General features: G+C 53.5%; 1 protein-coding gene across 1 annotated transcript in view; it reads right to left on the bottom strand.

The window, feature by feature from the left end:
* Positions 1-25,366, bottom strand: part of EPHB1 (EPH receptor B1) — a 76,965-nt gene that overhangs the window by 4,763 nt on the left and 46,836 nt on the right. The window contains exons 4-16 of the mRNA XM_066194169.1: positions 24,501-24,656; positions 21,651-21,986; positions 19,127-19,308; positions 17,316-17,478; positions 15,090-15,198; positions 14,818-14,882; positions 10,824-10,946; positions 9,472-9,719; positions 8,985-9,200; positions 6,736-6,885; positions 6,045-6,238; positions 5,412-5,567; positions 3,743-5,093 (exon numbers count right to left, since the gene is read on the bottom strand). Of these exons, the coding sequence (XP_066050266.1) occupies positions 4,985-5,093; positions 5,412-5,567; positions 6,045-6,238; positions 6,736-6,885; positions 8,985-9,200; positions 9,472-9,719; positions 10,824-10,946; positions 14,818-14,882; positions 15,090-15,198; positions 17,316-17,478; positions 19,127-19,308; positions 21,651-21,986; positions 24,501-24,656 (2,207 nt within the window). The 3' untranslated portion in view covers positions 3,743-4,984. The remainder of the gene's footprint in view (positions 1-3,742; positions 5,094-5,411; positions 5,568-6,044; positions 6,239-6,735; positions 6,886-8,984; positions 9,201-9,471; positions 9,720-10,823; positions 10,947-14,817; positions 14,883-15,089; positions 15,199-17,315; positions 17,479-19,126; positions 19,309-21,650; positions 21,987-24,500; positions 24,657-25,366) is intronic.

Genomic DNA, 25,366 nt, shown 5'->3' with positions numbered 1-25,366 from the left:
AACTGTTAATTTGAAGGTCATTAAATGGCATAAAATACATTCCTTTTTTTTTTTTCTGGAAAGAGGCACATAATTATGCCATTAATACACGCTCTTCTCCCATGTTCAAGCCTCGGATGTACAAGGGGCACGGGTTCACCTTCCCTGGCAGAGGCACCACATCTCCCTTTAATTACTGCCGCTGAGAAGCCTGCTGCTCCTCCATCACACCCAGGGATGGGGCTGTGGAAAAAGCAGGACAAAGCCCCAGGGGAGAATGATGCAGTTGACTTGCAAATGGGGATTTTTGGGGGATGAGGGAAGTAACAGCGGGGCTGGAAACGTGAAGCCACTTGGCAACACGCAGGCCAGTTGTGAGGATCTTGCCCGCTGATTCTCAGAGACCTTGGGCCAAGCTCAGAGCAGGGCTTTGGTAACCTAAAGTCCCTTTCTGATTTAATGCTCTATGCAAAAAGGACAAAGCCAACCCAGACACACGCACACGCACACACACAAAAAAACCCTAAAAAAAGACACAAAAGGGTTGAGGTATTTACAGTTGCCATAGAAATGGAGAGAAGGAGCTGACGACTGCAGAGCACAAAGTGAAAGGCCAGGATCAGGGGTGAGGCTGAGGTGGGCTCACCCGGGCATGCAGCCACATCCATGCATGGATATTCATGTGGGATGCAGCCAAAGGAGCAAAGCACTGTGACTGAGCTTCACTCATCAGCAGTGGCAGGGGTCAGGATCCAACCCAGTGGGGTTCACCAGCAGTGGGCCCCTCCCAGCACTTCCAGGTGGCACAGGAACCCATCAGGACCCTGTGTAATGGATGGAGCCCAGCCCAGAGGAAAAGGCCTGTGCAGTTGGTCCTCTTTGATCCAAAACTCCTTTTTCTTCCCTTTAAACCAAAACTCTGCAGGGAGAAAACAGCTTCTGAGCCATCCCTTCTCCTCTGTGATCAAAGAAAGGAAGTCCAACACCAACCAGCATGGATCAGAAGATGTGAAATTGGAGTGTTCATCTTTAGACCAAGGAAGAGGCTCTTGCCAGAGTAGGAGCAATAGAGCAACATCGAAGAGGTGCACCCAAGTCAAGGTGAGAGCCTCTTCCTTGGCATCTGACAAAGGAAAAGGAGGAGCAGGTCAAACACAATGCTGCTGTGATGGCCGGGCAGGGATAACACTGTTACTTCCAGACAGAAAGACTTCACACTTTGGAAAACTGATTTTACATGGAAGAAAGGCCTCTAAACAAAATGGTCTGTCAGAATCTGAAATGTTTTTCCTGTTTTTTTTTCAATAAAAAGCAAAACCAAAACCAAAACATGGCTATTTTGGACTTTGCTCTTTGTTTCCCACTAACAGATTGATGGCCTTTCATGAAATCTTCTGGTTTGGATGAAACAAATTTATTGAAAGGCAGGAGAACAGGTGGCCCATGGTGACCCTCCCACAAGTATCACCTTGACAGTAACTCCCTTGACCCATGATGCCTCTTCCCTGCAGGGATTTGTCTGAGCCCACCTGCACTCTCCACTCAGCCCTGAGCACCACCACTCTGCTGCGTGACCCTGGAGGGGACACAACCAGGTCCCAGCAAAGGCCAAGATGTGGGGTCAGCTGGTTAGGAGTGGTGGGATAGGGGAATCATCTGCTCTGACACAGCTCAGGAGACGTCAGATGTTGGACAGCTGGGAAAAGTCAACATAATGGGAAGGCCACCAGCCCTGGCAATGCCCAGGGGCATTGCTGGTGGCCCAGAGCCAAGGAGCATCATCCACCCTGGAAAACTGAACCACGAAGGTCTTGGCATCTCTGATAGCACCTGAGCACCCAGACAGCCTGTTTGATCCCTCAGGGGTACCTGGTCTGCTGGGTGGGATGGGCAGGACTGAATGATTCACATTTCATATTCCTGATGAAATGGCCTCAAGCTGTGTCAGGGGAGGTTCAAGTTGGACACCAGGAAGAATTTATTCACAGAAGGAGTGATTAAACATTGGAATGGGCTGCCCAGGGAGGTGGTGGGATGCCCATCCTTCAAGGTGTTCAAGGAACTGTGGACATGGCAGTCAGTTCTCTGGACTGGCTGACACGGTGGGGGGGATCAGTCACAGGTTGGACTCGATGGTCTCAGAGATCCATTCCCACCCTATGACACTGTGGTTCTGTATTAAAGGGCTTACATCAAACCAGGGTTGCCGTGGTGTGCTGGGGCAGGGACGGCACAGAGCTGGCAGCAGCAGCTGCCTCGCAGGTGCTCGCAGAACCAGCGACAGCAGCAGGGGAGCCATAAAGGTGCACTATTGATATTTAGCCTGTGTGGCTGTCACTCGTTCCTTTAAACGCCTTTAGCTTCCTTCTAATAAAAGAGAAATCATAAAAAAACCCACAAAGGACCCTTCAGTGCCGGCGAATACCAATGTGGCGGGGCGGCGCATTAGCATGCGCGGCGCCTGCTCCATCTGCATGTTGTGCTGTGTGTGACAACATCCCAGAATACAGATTTGGGCCGCCAACATCCCGAGAGGTATTAGCAATCGTCTATCAGACAGGAAGAGGAGCATTCCCTGCTGTTGTAAACAAGGGGTGTTTTTCTCTGCCTCTTTCTCTGGGGGGAGTTCAGTGAATTGAAACAAGCTCATTCCTGCATCTTGTTAGTTCCCGTTCTTCAGCAGAGCATGGGTCATCTGCCTTAGGCAATGGAAGAAAAAAAACTGGAGGTGTAAAGAGCATCCCAAAGGGTCTCTCACCTGCTGGCAGTGATGAACCATGAGCATGAACGTGCTCCTCATGAACCACCATGAACTGAGCATGTGCTCCTCACAGGACACATGGGGGTCCACCCAGCCACAGAGGACCTTGACAGCCCCAACACAGGAGGGACAGTGCAGGCAGAGCACAGGCTTGACTCCTTGTGTTCAGTGGCAGCAAGCAAATCTGGTGAGGGATCTCCAGGCATAGATGGGAATACAGTGGGGGCAGACGGACATGGAGCAATCCCATGGTGTACTTGGATGCGGGCAGCCCCATGGCAAGGACAGACATGGGGAAAAACCACAGCCCAGGTGGGCGTGAGCCATCCTCACAGCAGTGATGGACACAGGACATCATTGCAGCACAGACAGACATGGGCTGAGAAGTAAAGCAGCCCCTATAACACAGCTGGACATAGGGCATTCCTGTGGCTCGGGAACACCCCCAGGACATGGATGGATGCTGGACATCCCCATGGTGCTAGCAGATGTGAGGATGGAGGAGTGAGGGGTACGAAGGGTGAGTGAGGAGGACAGAGGGTCTCCATGTACATATGAGCCACAGTACCACCAAATCCTGGCTGGGACCTGCAGCCCCTGAGCCACAGGCGCAGCCAGCCCATGCCACTGCTCCCCCACCACGTGGGTGCCGGCACAGCGCCGGCGAGAGCGTGGTGATGGATCATTGCAACTCCCACAGAGCCCTCTAAGTAAAAGCCTTATTAAGAGTTCATTTGTTTTATAAACTCCTGGCGCGATCCGCGGGGGGAAGTCAGATGGCCCAGCCTTACAATATTCTGGGTAAACACTGACACGTGTTGGGCAATTTTAACCCGATCAATTTGTCTAGGAGACCAATGGAGAAATCAAAAAAAAAAAAAGAATAATAAAGATCAAATTAAATACGAGGAAACATCCACTGGGAGAGGATATAAAGAAGAGCAGAAAAATACAGAGCAGAATGGACTGATGGAGAGAGACACACGAGACACTCAGACCTACCTCTGAAGCCATGAAACCTATGTCCATAAATCAATATCAAAATCCAGGTCCACAAGATGGGGGAAAAAGTCCTCCATAGCCATCTTCCAGACATCACCAAGGCCCTGGAGGCCTGAGCAGTCCATTTCCCAGAGCATCTCTCCTCCTCCAGCAGCCACCAACCCAGCCACAGCCACGCGGTGGCTCCTCCAGTCCTGTCCCATCCCCGCCGCGCCAGCCAGCCCTTGGCATCCTCCTCCCCACGTGCAGGATGCCGAGCACTTCCTTCGTGGCCGGGCGCTTCCCGGCTGCCTCCCGCCCCTGGGGGCTGTGGGCACAACCCCTGGCCCCCTGGGCTGGGCCTCTAGCTGCAGGGTCAGCACTGGTCTTCAGTCATGGACAAGCAGTGAGTCCACGGAGGGTTGACAACATACACAGGCGCACATGTGCGCACACACACACACGGGAACACCTCTTTCCATTTTCCAGGATGGAGAGTTTGTTTGTTTGTTTTTTTTAATCCTTTTTTTCCTTTTTGCAAAAAAATGCAAGCAAAAGAGAAAAAAAAAAAAAACAAAACCCAAGGTTTTCTATTGAAGGTACATCTCTTCTTCAATATGAAGACATTAACTGGATTGAGTTGGATCCCCCATGCAGTGGTCAGCGAAGTCCTTTGGTAGTTGCTGGAGCGGCACCCAGGTGGGATGGCAGGGAGCTGTGGAGACATCTGAGGACACTTCCACCCAGTCCGTGAGCAGAGAGGGGAGCGGGGTGAGCCGGCAGGGCCAGGGCAGGGAGGAAGGGCAAAAGAAGAAAAAGGAAGGTGGTTTCTCTGGACAGGATGCTCCATCTCATGCCTCTCCCTTCCCCAACAGCCCCTTCCTCCTTCTCAGTTTTGACCACTGCTCACTGGTGGCAGGATTGGAGTCTGGTCTCTAGGGTTTGGGTTTGCTTCCCCAACGCACATTGGTTTGTCTTCACTGTTTTTTATGATTTTTTTTTTGTTTTGCTTTGCTTTTTTAAATATATGATTTGTACATATTTATATGCATTTATACGCTGTCCCCCATGACATTGGTAAGTGTGCTTCTGTTGGTGAGGAAGGGGAGTCACCAGTCAGAGGTGAGTCCCAGGAACATCCTTTGGCTGCAGTCGCAGTCCCCGGGCAGCGGCGGCTCCTCTCCCAGCGCTGCCCCTCGTCAGTCCCTCCCCTCCCACCTCTGCCCTGCGCTCTCCCGGCCCCTCCCCACGGAACAAGGGACGTCATGCCATCGAGGTCGGCGACTGGCTCATCTGTACTCGCATGGACTGGACGCTGTTCAGGATCTTCTTCTGGTGCCCAGCCAAAGTCACCCCTATTCTCAGGAGGTCTCTGCAAGACAGACAGACAGAGGAAGGTCAGTGGGCAGATATGGGTGGTGAACCTGCTCTGCTGTTGCTAGGGGAGGTGAGGGAGGTAAGCTCAGCTGGAATATCCACAGAGCCCAAGCACGGCCCCATGAGCATCACTGGGTCTGAGAGCAGGGATACTCCCACACATCGACCCCCAAATAGTGAATGTGGCCACCTCTAGACTCTGGGTGACCAATGTGAGGGATGCTCACACCCGTCCTTTGTCCTGAACTGACCTCCCCACCTCCCCAGCTGGGCAGCACCCCACTTTCGGGCAGCCCTGGCATGGCCAACTCACTCGGACGTCATCTGGGCCACCAGCTGCAGGGAGGTGAAGCCAGCGGTCAGGAAGCTGTCCCGGTACTGGCTCATCTTCACAGCACTCAGCCAGTCATCTACTGAGGTAAAGGCAGTGAAGTCGGGGATGGAGCGGTCGAGGAGGGGCTGAGAAGGCCTGAAACAGGACACACCGCTGGGGACAAGCCTGGCTGGCACCAAGGGGCTGCCCTGCCTGAGCCTGGCCAGCACAGGGACACACTCCCCAGCCCAGCCCCAGTGCCCCTGTGCTCCCCCCAGCACACACTCATGGAAGGCCACGAGGAAGGCCTGTCCCATGGGAATACCGCTGTGCCAAGCAGCGCTTTGCAGGCTCACACGTTGTATTCCAGCTGCGGGAGGCACAGGGACGAGGCGTCGGCAGAGCAGCCACCACACCCAAATGGTCACACGCCATAAAGAATCAATAGCAAAGAATTATCGCTGTTGCTCGGCTGAAAACTGCATGCTCTTTGTCTGACTGTCAGGCAGAGCAAAGACAGAACCCCCTCTACCCCCGCCTAAGGATTTATGAATTCTCAAGCCGCTCCCTGGGGGGAGCCTTTCCCCACGGCGTGGGATGGTGCCAGGGAGCATCCCCGCGCCCGGCACTCACACAGCGGTGATGGTCGCCACAGTTTTGAGGCTTGCCGGGTTGCGGATCATTTTGTCGAGGGTGTTGACGATCTCGGAGAAGCGCGGGCGGGTGTTGCGGTCCTTCTGCCAGCAGTCCAGCATCAGCTGGTGCAGGGCGGCCGGGCAGTCCATGGGCGGCGGGAGCCGGTAGTCCTGCTCGATGGCGTTGATGACCTGAGGATGGATGAGTGAGAGGGATGAGGGACTCGAGGGGCTCCCTGAGCTGCTTGCGCAGGCAGAGGGGCTGCAGGCAGCCGGGAAGGCACGGCCGGCCCGGCTGATCAGCAGCCAAGGGAGCGGGAGGAGCCGGGTGCTCTCCGAGGTTAATCTCCGCTCTGATGCTCCACGGCTGCAGTTCCTCCCAGCGGAGAGCTGCCACTCATTATCTCGGCGGATCTCGCCGGAGTACAGCAGTCACACTTCCAAAGCTCCTTCCCCGCTCGTAAACCCTCTGAACATTTTCAAAGGCCCTGCAGCTTGCTGAAGTCCAATTACCAGCCCACTGGCTTTTCTTCCCAATTTCCCTCCTTGCATTCTCTCGCTCAGCAGCCTGTTTCATCTCCAAACTGAGAGCTCCTGAGGCTCCAGGAAGGAGCAGAGAGCCCTCCAGGCAGGGATTTCTTTTGGGAATGAGCACCCCCAGGGAAGCATGGACGACCCCCAGTGCTTACATCTTGGTTGGACATGTCCCAGTAGGGTCTCTCCCCGAACGACATCACCTCCCACATGACGATGCCGTAGCTCCAGACGTCGCTGGCCGAGGTGAACTTGCGGTAGGCGATGGCCTCCGGCGCCGTCCACCTGACAGGGATCTTCCCCCCCTGCAGAAAAAGGGACTTCAGCTGAGAAACATCTCCCTAGGCAGAGGAGACTGGATGCCCACAAGTCAGGTCTGGGGCCATCCCATACACCCCAAACTATGGGTCCCCGGGGACCCCACCAAGGAGTGGGCAGGTGGCACCTGATTGGAAGAGGAGGCAGGAGCCAAAAACAACTGCATGAATGTATCTTGTACCTGCCTAAAATGGCTTAGCTGAACAAAACAGATGGGTGTATCCAAGGATTTAGCCCACTGACTGACATCACCCCACTCCACCTGCCCTGCAGGACCCAGAATATCAGTGGCCTGTCCCCAGGTCGCTTCCCAGGGAGTCACCAGGTGACAAAGCTAAGCACGACTGGGCTAGTGCTTGGCACAGGTGAGGGGCCACAGGATTCCCATCCATTGACCTTCAACGGAAACAAGGTTGGACTAAAAGCATCCTCTACAGATTCATCTGAGTTCCCACAGCTGCTAGAAGGCCCTTCCAGCTCTACTTTTGGAGTGGAAGGCAAAAAGCAAAACACCTTTAACACCCAATGGAAAGCACTGGTGTAGGAAAGTGCCTTTGGAAGAGAGCTTCTCATTTCTCCCAAAGGCTCAAAATCAGGCTCAGCATCTCAAGCCACCATGCCAAGCCAGGGCAGGTCCCAGGGCCAAAGGCCATGCCAAGGGCGCAGGGATGTGAAGAGGGGCAGCATGCACAGAGGGATTGCTCCCTGGGACAGCTCCATAAAATAACCACAAAAAAAGCCAAGGGATAAGGACAACCACAGACACGCAGGGGAATTTTCTGGGGGCAGGACTGCATTGTAAATCATTTAGCACAATCATTTTCCGTAGCCTTTCCGAGGACGCGTCAGCCGCTCTTGAAGGATGAATGGCAAAAAATTTGATTTGAATAACTACAAGTGGAGAAATTAACTGCTAGGTTGTTTTTCCTGCCTTTTCCCCAGAGCGAAAAGCCTGCTGTGGGAGGCAGAGTGATGCAATCGCAGGCACAGCATCACTTCCCAGCTGCCAGGGAGATCTATTATGGCCTAAATTAAATAAAAACACAGATGAGATAATCTCTTTTTATCTCTGAAGGTGGGGAAAAGACTAATTCATGCCTCATCTCAGCAGCTACTGCTGGGGTCTTGGAAGGTAAAATAAAAGCTGGGTGTCTGCTCAAAGGCTGCTGCCTGCAGGAAGGGTCTGGGCAGGGAGAGGGGCAGGTCTCGGGGGAACAGGAACATCCCATTGAGCAGGGAGGGACAGTGAGGGGCTGCAACTGAGCCAAAACACTGAGTCAGCCTTAAAGACTTTCCCATTTTGGCAGCTGGAGCCGGCTCTGGCACCTGGACACAGCTCAGCAGCCCAAGGAACTGCTTTGGCAGGAGCTGGTGCAGCCTCGTGCCGGCACCCACCACACACTCTTCTGATTAATCCATTAGATGAGGCTAGCAAATTGTTCATCCCTTTCCCTTCCGATCATCCTTAACACCTCTCGGGCTCACAAGCAGGACAATGGCCATGGTGGGGCGCTGGGGGTCCCCTGGGGTAGCAAGGAGCAGGAGGAGAAGAGGGCTGCCGTTACCTACAAATGAGTTAATTAAGGAGGAGGATGGCTCCCGTTAGGCTTGTCTCTTTAATTTATGCTTGGAACAAGTTTCCAGCAGGGAAAAGCAGACCAGACCTGGAGTGCTCAGACCAGACCTGGAGCACTGGGGGAAGGGAAGTTAAAACACCATCACTGTGCTGCCAGGAGTTGCTGTGATCTCCCTGCCTCCCCTTCCCGTCTCTCCAGGGACTCCTCTGTACGTCTTTCCTCCACAGAGGAGAGGCAAGAGGCTTATCTGGAAGCTGCAGAAGGCAGAAAGGTGCTTAGGGAGAAGGGAGGTGGAAAACTTCTAAAAAGGAGGAAGAGAAAGGCAGGAAAAGAGGATAATTTGTGGAAACCACAGCCAGGACCTCTGGACCATGAACCTATGTGGTGGGAACAATCATGAGGTACTCGCACCCATGCCAGACTGTACATCCAGAACCCTTCTACCAGGTTCAGCAGGTGCAGGGCACAGGGAATGCTGAGCAGGAGAACATCCTGTGGGAGGTACCTACCAAGGAGCTGGTGTAGGTGGGGTCAGACGTATCGTCCTGCAGGTAGCGCGAGAGGCCAAAGTCGGACACTTTGCACACCAGGTTGCTGTTGACCAGGATGTTCCTGGCAGCCAGATCTCGATGCACATAATTCATCTCTGCCAGGTACTTCATCCCAGCAGCAATGCCTCTGAGCATTCCCACCAGCTGGATCACTGTGAACTGCCCATCGTTTTGCTGCGAGCAGAAAGAGCAGGCACTGGGGTGAGCATGCAGACCCCACAGCGGGACCAGGGCCACTCACCCTGACCTCAGGAGGATGCTGCACCTCCCCAGAGGACTCCAGCTGCCCTGCTTGATTACAGCAGAGATAAGCACCCCAAAACACACATTTTGGAGATGTATGGCACACTCCAGCCAGCTCCCAAACTAAGCAAACAGGCTGGGATTTACAAACGGGACACCAACATCTCATTCCCAAATCCCACGAGGCCCCGCCTCGCCTTACCCGCAAGAAGGAGTCCAGGGCCCCGTTCTCCATGAACTCTGTGATGATCATGACCGGCCGGCTCTTGGTGACCACCCCTTCGAGGCGGATGATGTTGGGGTGGTCAAACTGCCCCATGATGCTGGCCTCGCTCAGGAAATCCCGGCGCTGCTTCTCCGAGTACCCGGCCTTGAGCGTCTTGATGGCCACGTAGATCTCCCGCTTGCCTGGCAACTTCAGGCGCCCCTTATACACCTCTCCAAACTCCCCTGCGAGAGCAAGATGGAGTCGTTTAGGTTGGAAAAGACCTCCAAGATCACTGAGTCCAACCTTTGATCAATCAACACCAGAGCTACCACCTCACCCTCCTCCTCCTCCCCACTGAACATTGCAGAGAGCAAGGGGGTCTTTGTCCAGCTGAGAAACGGCAGCCAATTCACACTTCAACAACACTCTCCTCTACAAATCTGCCCACCTGTCCTCTTTAAAAGGGCCAGTGTTTGCTACTGGAGACATGTTTAAGTTTGCAACCTTCTCCAAGGTGACAGAGCCCAACATTGACACAGGCAGAGGCTGCAGCTGCCTGTGCAAACCCCCACAAGGAGGATTTGCAGGGAAAGTGAATCCACATTTCAGGACTACCTCATATATCAGGTGTCGGTGTTGTTAATCCTGGCTGCCTTTCTGCACATCGCTTATCTTGGGGTGGAAAGTAATTGGGCTGTTCACATTGCTGCTCTCTGATTTAAAATACAGAGAAAGCAGGAGAGCTTTCACTTCACCAAAGCAAAATTTGCCTGTGGAGGGATTACATTTAAGGCATGTTTGCAGCCACTCTGCCTTGATGAGCAGCAAAGGGCAGGTGATACATTGCTGAACTTGATCCCAAACAAACTGACTCATTGCTTCCTCACAGCTTCCCCTCCCCGGCTTCTCACTTTCTCCTCTGCGAGTATGACACAGTTATTTAAAAATGGCAATAAAACAGCACAGATCACACACACACACATGCGTATGTGTGTGTATATACATATGTAGGGAAATATGGCACAGACTACAGTGAGATTGGGCTTTTCTTGTTGTCTCATGGAAAAGCCACATGGAACATCCCAAGAGGCCCCATGGTCAGCCAGTGAGTACATTCCTGGAGCCTTTTCCACCTCAGAGGAACTTCGAGAGCACAAAAAAACCCTCACGTTCACCCTAACCCATCACAAACCCAGGAAAGCCTGATGTTTCAAGGCTTCCTTGAGGGGTTCCAGGTGAAGGACTCCGTGTGCTCCCCCACAAAGTTGCTCCAGGTGGGTGGGCAGCCACGCAGAAGCAGCAGAGAGGGCCGGGAAGGATGGAGAGCAGGACACAGAGAGACCCACCTGCCCCAATGACTTCTTCAATCTTCACAAAGGACACATCGATCTCCTTGGCAAACTCTCGGACGGCTTCGTTGGGGTCCTCGTAGGTGAAGGGGTCAATGTAGATCTTCATCCCTGGAGACCCTTGTTACAGGGAAGACAGGAACAGCAAAAGGGAGAGAATTACAGAAACAGAGTTAGCAGAATTGTGTGGATTAGAAGGAGTTCAAAGTTTAATTCCATACCATCCCCCTTGAGCAGGGACACCTTCCAGTAAATCAGTTTGCTCCAAGCCCCATCCAACCTGGCCTTGAACAATGCCAGGTGCAGTGGATCCCCACAGTCTCTGGGCAGCCTGGAAAACCAAGAACAGCTGTACCACGGCCAAGAACTGTCTCCAGTGTGAGAACTGTCTCCTCACACTGTCCACTAAGTGGCTGCCATCACTGTACTCACCTACACCACCTCCACAGACCCTTTGGGCCACCAATTCACCCAACTCTCCCCTGCACCTCCTTCTTTCCCTCTCTGCCCTCCACTCCTCTACCATTATCCTTCCTCTTCCCCCTCCACGGCAATGGGAGCAGTTACAGACCTGAACTACAGCGTGCTGGCTTTACAGTGAAGGCTTTATGAGGCTCCACGCGTTAGTGAAGAAATATTTATTTACCCAAAAAGGCCTCTGATGGCTTTGTGGCGGCTACTAAATTGACGGAGTGCAGCAATTATAACCAACAACCTGTATGGATCCGTGAAATACGGCTTGGCCGGACGCCGTGACACGCGTGTGGTCCCTCGTCCGGGGCAACGCGTGGTAGCAGGATCTGGCCATGCTGCAGGGACATGCAGAAAGTGGGCTCTTGCCCTTTTGCAAGGGGGAAGAAATGAAAACAGGTCCCCAGATTTCCCAAATGGGTATGCAGATGTCACGTCTGGATGTCAGGGGCTTACGGAGCTGCCAAGGGGAATGGTGGCAGGCCACAGTGAGGTCACAGGGCTTAGCAGGACGTTGGTGGTGTACTGACACCCAAAAGAGACCTTCAACGGGCTGTGGTGTCCCCCTGGGAAGGGGGGTCAGCTTCCTGTGCCATTTCTCACCCAAAAAGGGGACTGTGGATGGCACAGCAGCCCCTCAAGGTCATCTCTGGAGGAGACCAGGAGGGACATCGTGGCCTGGTCCCCTCCCCAAGGCACCTCACCCTTACAGGGATTAACAGCCCCCAGTTACACTGTTCAGGACCTTTCCAAGGCCATGATCCCATCACACTGATGCTTCCCAGAGTCCCTCCAGAGCCGGCACACAGATGGATGCATGGACACAGCATCACCTCTGCACCAGGAATCTAAATCAGCTCCCAGCTGCAAAATAATTCAGGAGGAGCCATGAAAACTTCCCTGTGGGCACTGCTGGTGCCAAACAGCCACCAGGAGAGAGCTGCTTGTAGGGCATCAAGGACTCAGGAAGGACCAGGCAGGAGCCTCCTCACCCCCCAAAAGGGGCCTTTGGGGCAGAAATTCTGCACCTCAGAGGCAGAGGAGGCTGCAATGAAGCCATCTGTGCATCTCCCAGTTCATAAATCCCTTTATGGCTCTGTCTCATACACTTTAACTGCCCCATAAATTCTTTTACAAGAGCAGCTGATGCTCCAGCCAGGATTACAAAGGGATTTACAGGATCATAACGGAGACTAGCTCACTGATCAAAATATTGAAAAAATAGAGGAGAAAACAATGCCCAAGTTTCCTGTCCCCTGTCAACACAGGCTGGTTTTCAAACACCCTCTGATGTGCCCCAGGGTCTGTCCATAGGCTCAATAATCACCAGGATGAGCTCCTCCCTCATCCTCATCTCATCCAAATGAGGATGGGCACCTAAACCCACTCCTCCTCTCTTCCAACATCGGCCCCCAGCTCATCATTCCCACACCAGCAAAAGCTGGGTGAAATTCCAGGTACTGGAATGTGCCACCAAAGGCACCCATGGTGAGCCCGCCTGCAAAGAGCTTTGTGCTCTTAAAATCATCCCAAGAATTCTGAAAGCTGGATTAGGCCATTTTTCACTACTGCAGACAAGGGCAAATTTTTTATCACTGTTCAAAAGTTGAAGTGCTCTGCACCACAACCCTGACTCCAGCGGCCAGTTCCTTCTGGCATCATGTTTCCTTGGCAATTAATATCATGGGGACAGAGAAAAACCCTTCCTGCTGAATTGCTGGCACTTCAACAGGGTGTCTTTCCTATTTCCCCAATCTCAAAGCTCCCAGTGAAGCAATGGAAGGGATACCACAAAAAACTACACCCCCAGAGACCCCATCTCACCCCAAAATCCACTTGGAGAACTCTGCCAGCAGTAGGTGATCCCAGGGGGCTGCTGGAGGGATGGCAGAGCTGTGCTGGGAGGCTGCAATTGCTGTGCCACTGAACACATGGTGATTTGTTCCAGAGGATGCTCTCATTACTCCATTAGTTGCTCACCACAAATTTCCCACCTGTTTTGCTCCAGCCTCTGCATTGATGGAGCGCCCAGAGGCTTGCTAACCTTGACAGGGTATTGCTGGCACCCAGATTTCTGACACCAGTCATCACAGCCCCCAGGTTGAGAAACCCAGGACAGGCACATGCTTCATTGCTTCCCTACCTAGGATCAGCATCCTGGATTTAGGGGAGCTTGGGGCAGCCAGGGATGCATGTGTAGTAGGGAATGCTTCAAAACAGGGGGAAAATGTGAAAAATCAGTCTGCATGCAGCCTCTTGTGAGTTTATCCATCAGGCATCAAATTAATCTTGCCCTGCCCCCCACAGTGCAGAAACGTGGAGAAAAGAGGGAGGAAAAGTACAGGTCTGTCATCACCCAGTGATGTTTGCAAAATAGTTTATTGTTTGCCGGGAAGTTCAGGGTCCCCCACAGTGCTGCCACCACGTTGGGAGGGTTCCATGTGATGCCAAGAGGGTCTAAAGAGATCCAATGTGCTTTGCTTTCTTGGCTGGGATCTCCTCCTTATCTCCAATCCCTCTTTAGCTCACTCCAGCCCTCCTGTTCTTCTCTGCCAGGCATTCCCCTTCCTCCCCTCTGCTCACCCATACTTCTCCCTGCCTTCCCCACCCCTCCTTGCTCCATCCCTGCATCCCACACCTCTTTTCCCCAAGGAGGCATAAAGGACCAAGATGGCTCTTCCCACAAGCAAATTGCACCTGGGAAGCATCTCTAGGAGAGTATAAATGGGATTTACATCCCACAGGGATGGGGCATGGAACCAGCGGACACCAGGAAAATCCTGCCCCACAAAGCTGCTGCTTTATTTCCATTTGCAGTGCTGGCTGCTGGAGGGGCACCAGAGCAGACATTGCACACAAATACACCTGGAATTAATTCTGCTGCACAGCTCCACCAGCCACAGAAGTCTCCTAGGAAAAGCTCAGGCTCTCCTAATTGTTTGCCAAGGGGATCAGCAGCCCAAAGCCAGTTAAACATTCCCAGTCACTGACTCCCCAGAGTAAGGTACAGGGCAAGCATCAGCCACACAGCCAGGACAGCAGCAATGCCAGCCACCAGCACCCACACCCCAGCCACGCTCCCAAAATCCAGAATCCCTCTAACAGCTCAGCATCAATCCAGATCCAGGCAGAGCCTGTGGCAGGAGATAAAGGGCTCACCCTCCCTCTGACCACCACCTCTCCCCCTTCTTTCCTCCTTTGGGAGCCTTCATAGCATCCTCTCCCCACCCCTTGCCCCCTTCATCCCCCCTGCCCCTGACATACCCCCAAATCCATCATCATTCCCCAAATGCCTCCTGGTACTCTTCCCACTCATAGTGCTGCACCACTGCAGCCTGCCCTCCCCCACACCCTGACAGACACATGGGGACATCTCCACTCCCACCCTATGGTCCTGTCCATCTTCCATGGGGGCTCCCACCACCCCACAGTCCCTCTTGGAAGGGGAGGAGCGGGGCACATGCCGGGTGCAGGTTTGGGAGCATCTCCCCTGCCTGCTTTTCCCACTTTTGCTGCTCACCTCTGCCGGTGCTGTAGTGCTGGAGCTTGTCACTGTACACGGCCTCCTTGCTGTAGGCGCGCTTCCTGGGAGAACAGGGGACAGAACAGCCAGGCGTCAGGGACCAGCAGCTGCTGCTGGCCCCAAACCACTCCCCTGACAGCAACACTCCATGAGGGGCAGCATCATGCTGCTCCCTCTGGCCCCATGGGTCCCCCATCCCACCCCTCCTAGCCCTGATCTGCACCTTCCCACCTACACCTTCCAGGGACACTGATCCCACAGGGACCCACCTGCTGCAGACGATGGAGATGGCCACCAGGGAGACGATGAAGACCACTCCGGCCGCTGCGGACCCTGCAATCAAAGGCAGCTGCTCCCTCAGCTCTGATTTGTAATCGTCTGTGAGAGGAGAGAGACGGGGTCAACCTTCCCCGGAACGCTCATGGAGTGAGAGCAGCCTTTGGGAAGGGATCCCCTCTGATTCCATGGGTGCTGCTCCCAAGGTGATGGGACAAAGACCCCCCAGGCAGGGGAGTCAGCTGAGGCAGGGGATGAGCCGGTGCCATGTTACACTGAGTAGGATTGTCACGCTTGGCTCACACACCTTTGGCTTAAAGACAGGGGAGAGAAGATCCTGGAAATAACATCAGACCAATGTGAATGGGCCCAGCTTCCCAAAGAGATGAGGTTCACCAGGTGACTTTGTCCATGGCTTTGGCATTTCCCTTTCCTCAATAAATTCATTTATTGAGCAACCTGATCTACCAGAAGTGCCTCTGGACATGGCAGGGGGCTGGAACAAGATGAGCTTTACGGTCCCTTCCAACCCAAACCTTTTTGAGACTCTACGATTTAAACCTGTTGGCCACTTTGACCAATTTTTACATGGGGTCTCACAGACAAAAAATTCCTGCAAGTAGGAAAAGAGGAAAACACTATTAATAAGCCAGCCAGAGAACACTGTGCCAAGACTTCACCCAGATCAGACAACAGAGAGTCCACCACACAATGGTGAACTTTGGGAGTGAGGCTCAGGAGAACCTGGGAACCCTCGCCACAGATCTGCTTGTAGGTTTTAGTATCTCAACTTGAGACAAGTCCTTTTGCAGAGCCATGGCACCCACAACATCACTTCCCCACCAAGAATGCCTCAGAACCTCCTTTGTCTGCTCAGCCACCCCTTGCATCCTTCAGCAGCAGGGTGGGGTGAAAGCCAAGGTGGCACCAGGAGGACTGGATATGCCTGGGGGAACCCTCAAAAAGCTACTGGCCCCCTCCATGTGTCTGTCCCATTTTCCCCTGCCCCATCAGTGGTGTGGGTACTCTCAACAGGCAGTATCCAGCAGATCCCACATTCCTGGGGCCTCTGTAGCATTCCAGAAATACTCCTCTCTCCAATCGCCCCATCGAGGTCTGCCAGGCTGTGCCATCAGCCACACACAAGGGTTAAAATAAAACTCATCCAAAAGAAAGCATTTAGCACCATTTTATCTGTATTTTCTACTCTGCAGTTAATTACTGGCAACTAGATTTATCTCTTGCATGCTGCTTAAATCCTGAGAAATTCTCATCTAACAATCAATTATTATTTAATAAGCTACACAATCCATTCTTATTAAATTTCAATTAATTGCTTATTTGAGGCAGGATTTTTCTTCTCGCTTCTCTAATCCTGAATATTTGAGGCATTAGAGGGGGGTTTATTACCATTTCCTTCCCTTTGGTCACCCAGCATGGTTTTCCTCTTCCCACCCCAGCTGGCACTTGACATGAATACAAGCATGGGGTGACCCGTTTTAGGGAAGAAGAAAAGCTTTAGGAAAAGAGAAAAGCTTTAGGAAAAACAGGCAGTGAGGCTGGGAGCCATGGATGTCACCTAAGCACAGAAGGAACCACAAGAGCAGCAACAGGGAACAGGCTCTCAACTGCCCCAGGGGTAGGAGGACCTGCTTTACTCACCAACTCCTGGATAAATCCTGAAGCTGGGATTAATGGAAAACACTCCCATGAGTTAGTAGTCTCTAAAGGAAGCCAGTGTTTGTGGGTGCAGGGAAAGGCTGGGGCCAAAAGAAGCCATGAAGGTCATGAGCTGGCCCAACACACCCCTTTAGCACGGGCAATCAGCTTTCAGATGGGTCTGACCATCCCAGCTTTGCCCTGATGGCTCAGATGGACTCCAAGCATCCCAGGAGAGCATCCCAGAGTTCTTCCTCCAAGGGTCTACAACCCTCCTTCCACCCCACCACACCACGCCAGACTCACAGCACGTGCCAGGGGCTTCTGTCCCCACAGCTCAAGGCAGCAGAGACGGAAATAAATAGCGGGGAGAAAACCTGGAGCTGGGGGACTGAGAGCGGATCACTCGTGCCGCTGGCGGTTAATGAGACACCGCCGTAAACCACCCGGCTCCCGCCACGCTGCCTGCTGGGACAGAGCTCTGTGCAGACAAGCTCCTCTAATCCAATTAGGGCACGAAGCTGGAGACACTCCCACACTACTAGCCTGGCGGGACTCACCATCAGTGAGGGTCTGGAAGCACATCTTGCCGCTGTACTTGCCGTAGCCGGCCACGGTGCGGGCGCGCACCTGCACCACGTACACCATGCCGGGCCGCAGCCCCTCCAGCCGCGCCGTGTTCGTCTGGCTGCGCGCCATGGACGAGTTGTACTCGTTGTGGTCCTGCGGGCACCCCGAGAGAGCCACCGTCAGTGGGACAGGGACAGGGACAGCGGGAGGACGGTGGGACTGCAGCACACCCATCCCCATTGAGGGCAGGGATGTGGTTCAGCTGCAGGGGGATAAAGGAGAGGCTCTGGTTCTGCTTCAGGAGCATCCCTGACACAGAGGATCCCACAGGAAAGGCTGGGAGAATTGTGGTTGTTCAGCCTGGAGAAGGCTTTGGGGTGACCCAGTTGTGGCCTTCCAGTATCTGAAGTGAGCTACAAGAAAGATAGGGATGGACTATTTATAAGGGCATGGAGTCACAGGACAAGGGAGAATGGCTTCACACTGACGAGAGTACGTTTAGGTTGGGTATTCAGAAGGGATTCTCCCCTGTGAGGGTGGGGAGGCCCTGACACAGGGTGCCCAGAGAAGCTGTGGCTGCCCCATCCCTGGAAGTGTTCAAAGCCAGGTTGGACAGGGCTTGGAGCAACCTGGGATAGTGGAAGGTGTCCCTGCCCATGGCATGGGGTGGAACAAAATGAGTTTTAAAGTCCCTTTAACCCAGGACATTCTATGATTTTATGAAACAAGACCCACAAGGAACTGGGGAGGCCCCTGCAGCACATGCCTCCCAGGCAGCCCCCTGCTCCCACCAGAGCAGGGAGCATGGAGTAGCAGAGGGAAATAATAAGATCATCCACAGCAAAAATAATTTATGAACAACAAATTCCTCCTCTTCAAATGATTGACATCTTTGTGCATTTCAGAAACATCCCACAGTTAAGGGAACCTGGTGTCCCTGCCCACAGCACCGGCAGTTGGAACTGGATGGTCTTTAAGGTCTCTTCCAACCCAAACCGTTCTGTGATTCCACTAAACACCATAATGTGCTCTATGAGATCCTGCTCAAGGATCTCTGCTGAGATCCTCAGCCCCTGCAATCCTGCTCTGCTGGCACAGGTCCTTGGCCGAGACCTTGGTGGAAACCTCATGTGTCTCCACTCTCATTTTTTACCACGTTTCCCAGTGCTTTGCTGGTAAGACGCCACTGGTGAGATCATCTAATTATTCATATTTCGAGGAATTCATTAGAGTTGGCAAGACACAGGAGGGATGGAACAGCTTGGGCTGGGCACGGTCCATCGCAGGGGTTGGGAGCGTGTCCCCTGCAGGACAGGACAGCTGCCAGGGACAAGACCAGTGGTAGGCAGTGACCTGAGGCAGGGACAACCTCCATAACCTTCCCTGGTCCTCTCCAACCCCCTCCCCTCCTCCTGATGCCATCCTCACAATTGAGGTCCATCCTCGTCCTAGCAAATACCAAGGTGGCCACGGGCACTGATGTGCCGGACAAATGCTGCCATGGGGGAGGAATGGCTCAGGTCGGACAGGGCTCTAAGCAACCTGATCTAGTGAGAGGCGTCCCATGGCAGGGGGTTGGAACTGGATGAGCTTTAAGGTCCTTTCCAACTCAAGCTGCTCTGTGATTCTGATTCTGTGCTTTAGCATCTGCAGTCACAACTCACTCCCACCTTCTGGAGGCAGCTCGGGCGACCTGGTGCCTGTCCCACCTGACCATTCCCAGCAGAGCCTGTCTCAGAGCCCATGGATATCGCCCCTGCCCCCAGCCTAGGCCCCAGGGCAGGGCTCTCCCTGGGCTCACCGGGGCCGGCCTGGAGCCCACGGTGCTGCCGACATCGGGCGTGCAGATGCGGCTCAGCTTCTCGTAGTAGCGGATCTCGTAGTCCAGGATGATCCCGTTGGGCTGCTCCGGCTGGGGCCAGGACAGCGTGATGCTCCTCATGGTGGCACTCACCTGGTGCATGATGGGCACGGTGGAAGGGGCTGCCGAGGAAGCGAGGGAAAATTAATGGAGAGGGGTAGGAGAAATGGGCCTGAGGAGGGGGAAAATCCCCACGGCATCCCAAATCTCCCATGCCTGTGGTTGGCTTCCCCACGGGACCAGCTCGCTCATTAGCAGTGGGAAGACTGAGATCTCAGCAGCTTTGCATGGAAGCAGAGCAGCAAGCCACTGGGGGAATTCTGCTATTTAAACCAACTACTCAGTTTAATTAGGGGCCTGGAAATCCTTGGTGTTCCTTCTCCCTGGGATTGCTTGCTCCAAGGATGTCTCCCATGGTGGGAGAGACACAGCAAAGCTCTCCCCAGAGGGGAAAACTGAGGTTTTGTGTCAGGGTCCAGCTCTGTGTGACATCTTTTGCTGTAACAGCCTCTCTGGGGAGCCAGCACTCAGCACCCAGGGAGCTGTGCCACAACTGCCACCTCACGTGCTCACAGAAATGGGGTGTGGGAGCAAAAATCTGCTCACCCTGAGGACAGTGACAGGGGACCAGGGCAGGGGCATGCCAGCCCAGCTTTGGCTCCAGAGAAGCTGCTGGGGCTGCTCTTAAGGGCTCTCAGGGGATGCTCATCCCCAGCACCCAAATGTGCCTCTTCCAGGAAAACAGCAAGACTGTCCTTCCACCATTAGGGACACTGAGCCACTAAACCAGTCAGGAGACCCCTTTCCAAATGCTTTGTGCCCTCCAAGCTATACTTATAAGGGGCAGAGCCAGCCAATACAGCCCTAATCCTGCACTTAATCCAATCAAAAGAAGGGTATCCAAGTCTGGCCACACCCAAAGGGGCACTGGAATGTCCTGTCCACAGAGTCAGCTCCCAGTCCAGCCATCTCTGCCCTCCTCCTCCTCTTCCTCACCATGCCTAAAGTACAGGCAGTGCTGGGCAGGGAAAATGCCTCCCCTGCGTGAATCCAGGGAATATCTGAACCCAGCACAACCAGCCTGGGGCACAGGATCATGCCATGGAGGGAATCTGGGGGTGGCAGGAGCCCTGTTTCTCATGGTTCCAGTGGAAGATGTGGATACTTCAGCACTGCCTTTGTTTACCCAGAATACTTAATCCTATATTATATATGTATATATATATAATCCTATATATTTATAATCCTATATAATCTCTCCACATCTGCTCCAGGAGGATGCTCGTGGGCTGAAATTAAGCACTCAGATTGATTGCTGTTTTATTAACTCCCATTAGCTTAGACAGGGCTGGGAACATGGCTGGAAAATCCCAATGCAAAGCCAAAGAGATTTCAGAGGGAGAGAACCAATGCCCTGAATATCCCTGGTGAGTTTCCATCAGGTTACCCCACAGCCCAGCATTTCCATGTTTGTAATCAGCCTTTGCAAGACAAACAGGGACCACTGGGGTACAGACACACAGATGAGGGTGACCTAGCTGTTCCCAGCTCCCCATGGTGGGAGAAGAGCTAAGAAACACCCCAAAAATCCACCCCAGGAAAAAAAAGGCCTGGAAACAAGAGGCAGGTTTGGCTGCACGTGGTTCAGCAGACAGCGATGCCAGCCAGGCACAAATGTAGATTTGTATTCCCGGGAGCCAGGAGACTGAAATATTTACACTGGTTTACACTGAAATATTTACACTGAAATATTTACACCAGGTTTCTTCATTGTGCTACCCAGAGGGAGCAGGATGGTGAAGGCTGCGTGCCCTGGCACAAAGCAGGAATTCCCATTCCCTTTTTAAACCCAGAGCACATGGGTTTCCATCCTCTCTGATCCTCAGTGCAGCCCAGGACCAGTTGCTCCCTTACCCCACCAGCATCCCCCTTTGACCCAGAGCTGCTCATTCAGCTCCTGATGCCTGACTGGGGACAGGAAAGGGAGCAGGGGAGCCTGGAAAAGGAGACAAGAGGAAAATGATGGGACAGGGATGTGCCAGAGGCACAGATCCTGGATTTAGCCCCAGGATGCTGCTCCCTCTGTCCTGTAAGACAGTCAAACTGTGTTTCAAGGCTGATTCACCCTATCTCCCTTCTCCCAGCTGGGAAAAGGGGGAAAGGGGTGATGCCATTTCATCCCCAAGCACTCTAGAGGGGGATAAAAGCAGCTATCAGACAACCCTCCCACAAGCCAACTCTCCCCTTGCCCAGGGCACAGGCAACCCTTCCCTACCCCCATTCCTCTTCCCTGCTCTTCTCCTGGCCTTTCTCCCCACTCAGGGCTGGGGGCACCAGAGCCATCACACACCCTGACACCCCGGGAGCTTTTCCTTTTGGAGACAGAGCTTGACTCCACACGGAGCTTGCAGCTGGCAGCAGGGATGCCAGGGAGCCAAACTCCCCGGGATCAGGCGGGACTCACCGGCCTGGTTGGTGGTGATGTTGACGGAGACGTGCTGCTGCGGGAAGGGGCTCTTGTTGGACACTCCGTTGACCGCCTGGATCTCGAAGGTGTAGGGGGTGTGAGCCCAGAGGTTGCTGATGAAGACGCGGGTGTCGGTGAGCCCCAGCTGGCGGGGCACAAAGTCCACGTTGTCGTCGCAGCGGGAGCAGGCGCGCCGGTCCGAGCGGCACTTCTTGCAGACGATGTTGTAGGTGACGTCGTCCCGGCCGCCCGTCTCCCGCGGCGGGTGCCACTCCAGGATGATGGACGTCTCATTGACAATGGAGATGACGTTGCGGGGGCCGGATGGGACGCCTGTGGGAAAGGAGAGGCATTGAGACAGGTCCTTGCCTTCCCGTGGAGGCTCCAGCAGAGAAGGACAGCCCAGGGCTCTGCACTATCCATCACCTCCTCCCTCAGGAGGGATTTGGTGTCCACCGCTTTGCTTAGCTCAGGGTCAGACTTTCCACACTGGCAGCACCAACCGCCTGCACTGCAAACAGGTTTCCCAGATGGAGATGACAACTCCCACGCCACAAACCCACTTAAGTCTCCAAGAAACCTCCATGTGGAATGCACACAGATCCATCCGTGAAGATGGACCCATTTTAATCCCATCAGGAGATGCTGAGATAACTGCAGTGCTCACATGGAGAAGCACCTCAAGCAGATTATCCCAGCAATAGAAAAATCACTTAGCCAGCATCATGGAGAACCAGAGAAGCAGCAGAAGAAGAGAGAGTAAAAAATGGAAAGTGGTTATTAAGGGTTCAATATCTCAAATTGGAAAACCGGGAATTTTCCAGCAGGGAGGAAAGCCGGCACCACTCCATGGTTTGCAAGCAGCTCCCATGTTGGACAAGAGATGAAAATGGCCTTGATCAAAGCCATCAGGAGTCATTGCAAATGCTTCAGAGGATGGGAATTGAACGCAGCTCCGATTGCAAGCGCTGCCAGATCGGGGCTGCAGTCCGTTCAGGAGGAATACAGGAGAGCATCACTGAGGTACAAACACATGTCTGCACAGATCCAAGGAAGGATCTGGGGTCAGCCAGGGTGGCTCCACAGCCAAAACCACAAAATTCAGCTGCTTGGTTATATTAAATAAGGTAAGCAAGGAATTCCTAATGCTGGCTGGGCTGTGGGCTGCACTTCCAAGAAAGAAAAAGGACTTTGTCATGATACAGGGAGCAACAAAAATGATGGAGGACTTGACCTGCAAGGAAGGGTTAAGAGAGAGAAGCATACTCTGTCTTGGGGAAACCCATCCCACAGGAGCCTTCCTCATGTGTGTGTGTGTGCCAGGGAACATTGTTAGGCCTGTGGATAAATTAGCCCCGTTAGTGGCCAGGGATGGGCCAGACAGGGACAGATTCATCAGCACCATGGTGACATAGCTGGTGGGATGGAGAGGTCATTCTGCATGGAGGCACTCTGGGAGCCTCTCTAAGCTGCTGCCACGGATAATGCGGATGAAAAATTTTGTTCAAAGGCCCGGAGAAATTACAGCCTTAAAAAAAAATTAAGATAATAGAATTCCATTTCCTTTAACCCTTTTCCTCTTTAGGAGTAGAAGAGTCTGTCGTGGAGCAGCCACCAGTGCAGCATCCTTGCTGGAAAGGGCTCTCCTGTACCTTGATTCTCCAGGGGAACAAGACTGCCAGACTCACAAAGGCTCAACGGGCTCAATATTAGTGAGTTACCCCCAAAAATCTGCAACCCGCCTCGTGAGCCTTAATCCAAATCCTCCCTCCATACCTTAAGCAGGTAATATCTTTTCAGGAAAAAGGAAAAAAAAATGTATTTCTGCCCTTTCCCAGCAGCAAACTGCTGCCTCCCCAAATTCCTCCCACTTTAGTTGCAATCCCTTCCCTCCTCTGCAGGAGCCCAGGAACTGCAGGGATTGCCCTTGGAAGGGCTCCAGTCCCAGGCACTGCCTGCAGCTGCACAGTGTTATGTACTCCTCTGACACAGACAAACTTTGTGGGTGAACAGCTGGCACCTCAGACTGGAGCACTGCAAAATCAAGCACTGACGAGAAGAAATAAAAATCAGCAAAGAGACTTTTTTCCGTATTCCTATAGTGCAGCACTGCTGTAAATCAGTTATGTAACGAGGCATAATAAAGATCTGTAAATTATCTGTAGTTGTGCTACCTGCTGAATACCTGTATGAGAGCTCAGGTGATCCAGCAAAACACACAAATCCTTTCCTTGTTTCCTTGATGTGTGCTTTGGACACTTCTCAGCATGGAGGGTTGGGAGCATCCATATGCTAAAGCTCCATGATAGGCTGGTTCAAGGGCCTGGACTGTATCTAGGGGGCAAGTTGAGGCCTGAGTTTCCGGCAGGCTGAAGAGCACAGCAGTTCTTTCCTCTCTCCTGGGCTCTTTTCCCACCAAAAGACAGGCTTGAGGACACTGCTGCCGTGCCAGGCAGCTCGGGCAGGCAGTCGAGCAGCGATGCATCGCTGACTACCAATGTTTAATGCAGCCTTCCCTCTATTAAAAAATATTCCATCTGCAAAACTATGAACAAGACAGCCAGAGCAGATAACTTTAAATTCTAATTTATCCTGGGGACTATCTCCCTGCCATCACCGCCGCTGCCCAGGTGATGTATAAATTCCAGAGGCTGCCAGTAAACTGGGATGTGGGGCCATCCCATCCCCCCGCCTTGCCCACCCAGCCACGTTCTTGCTCGCCTCCACAGTGGGACAGGGGGAGAAAATAAAACCAACTCCACATGGATTGAGACATTATCCCTGCAGCTGCCCCAGGGGCAAGGGGAGAGAAACCCTGCAGCCCCCCAGCCCCGGTGCCGTACTCACTGGTGCAGGCGGCGGCGGGCGGGTCGAAGTCTGCCCGGTAGTATCCATTGCGGCACGGGCAGAGCGGAGAGGCCTCGGCGCTGGAGCGGCTGTTCGGGGGGCACGGCACGCACAGCCCCGCGCCCTGGCTGGCCTTGAACGTCCCTGCAGGGCAGGCTGCAAGAGAGAGCAGAGCAGGTGGGTCCTGAGATGTTCCAGGACACAGGGGAAAGCACGTTCTGTCCTTGGAATGAGGAGAGGAGAGGAGAGGAGAGGAGAGGAGAGGAGAGAGGAGAGGAGAGGAGAGGAGAGGAGAGGAGAGGAGAGGAGAGGAGAGGAGAGGAGAGGAGAGGAGAGGAGAGGAGAGGAGAGGAGAGGAGAGGAGAGGAGAGGAGAGGAGAGGAGAGAGGAGAGGAGAGGAGAGGAGAGGAGAGGAGAGGAGAGGAGAGAGAGGAGAGGAGAGGAGAGGAGAGGAGAGGAGAGGAGAGGAGAGGAGAGGAGAGGAGAGGAGAGGAGAGGAGAGGAGAGGAGAGGAGAGGAGAGGAGAGAGAGGAGAGGAGAGGAGAGGAGAGGAGAGGAGAGGAGAGGAGAGGAGAGGAGAGGAGAGGAGAGGAGAGGAGAGGAGAGGAGAGGAGAGGAGAGGAGAGGAGAGGAGAGGAGAGGAGAGGAGAGGAGAGGAGAGGAGAGGAGAGGAGAGGAGAGGAGAGGAGAGGAGAGGAGAGGAGAGGAGAGGAGAGGAGAGGAGAGGAGAGGAGAGGAGAGGAGAGGAGAGGAGAGGAGAGGAGAGGAGAGGAGAGGAGAGGAGAGGAGAGGAGAGGAGAGGAGAGGAGAGGAGAGGAGAGAAGAGAAGAGAAGAGAAGAGAAGAGAAGAGAAGAGAAGAGAAGAG

This window comes from Chamaea fasciata, unplaced genomic scaffold (genome assembly GCF_029207755.1).
Source record: "Chamaea fasciata isolate MVZ Bird 193981 ecotype frontalis unplaced genomic scaffold, bChaFas1.0.hap1 SCAF_11, whole genome shotgun sequence".
Taxonomy (NCBI): Eukaryota; Metazoa; Chordata; class Aves; order Passeriformes; family Sylviidae; genus Chamaea; species Chamaea fasciata.
The sequence above is the reverse complement of the archived record's forward strand: the minus strand, read 5'-3'. Positions and strand labels throughout refer to the sequence as shown.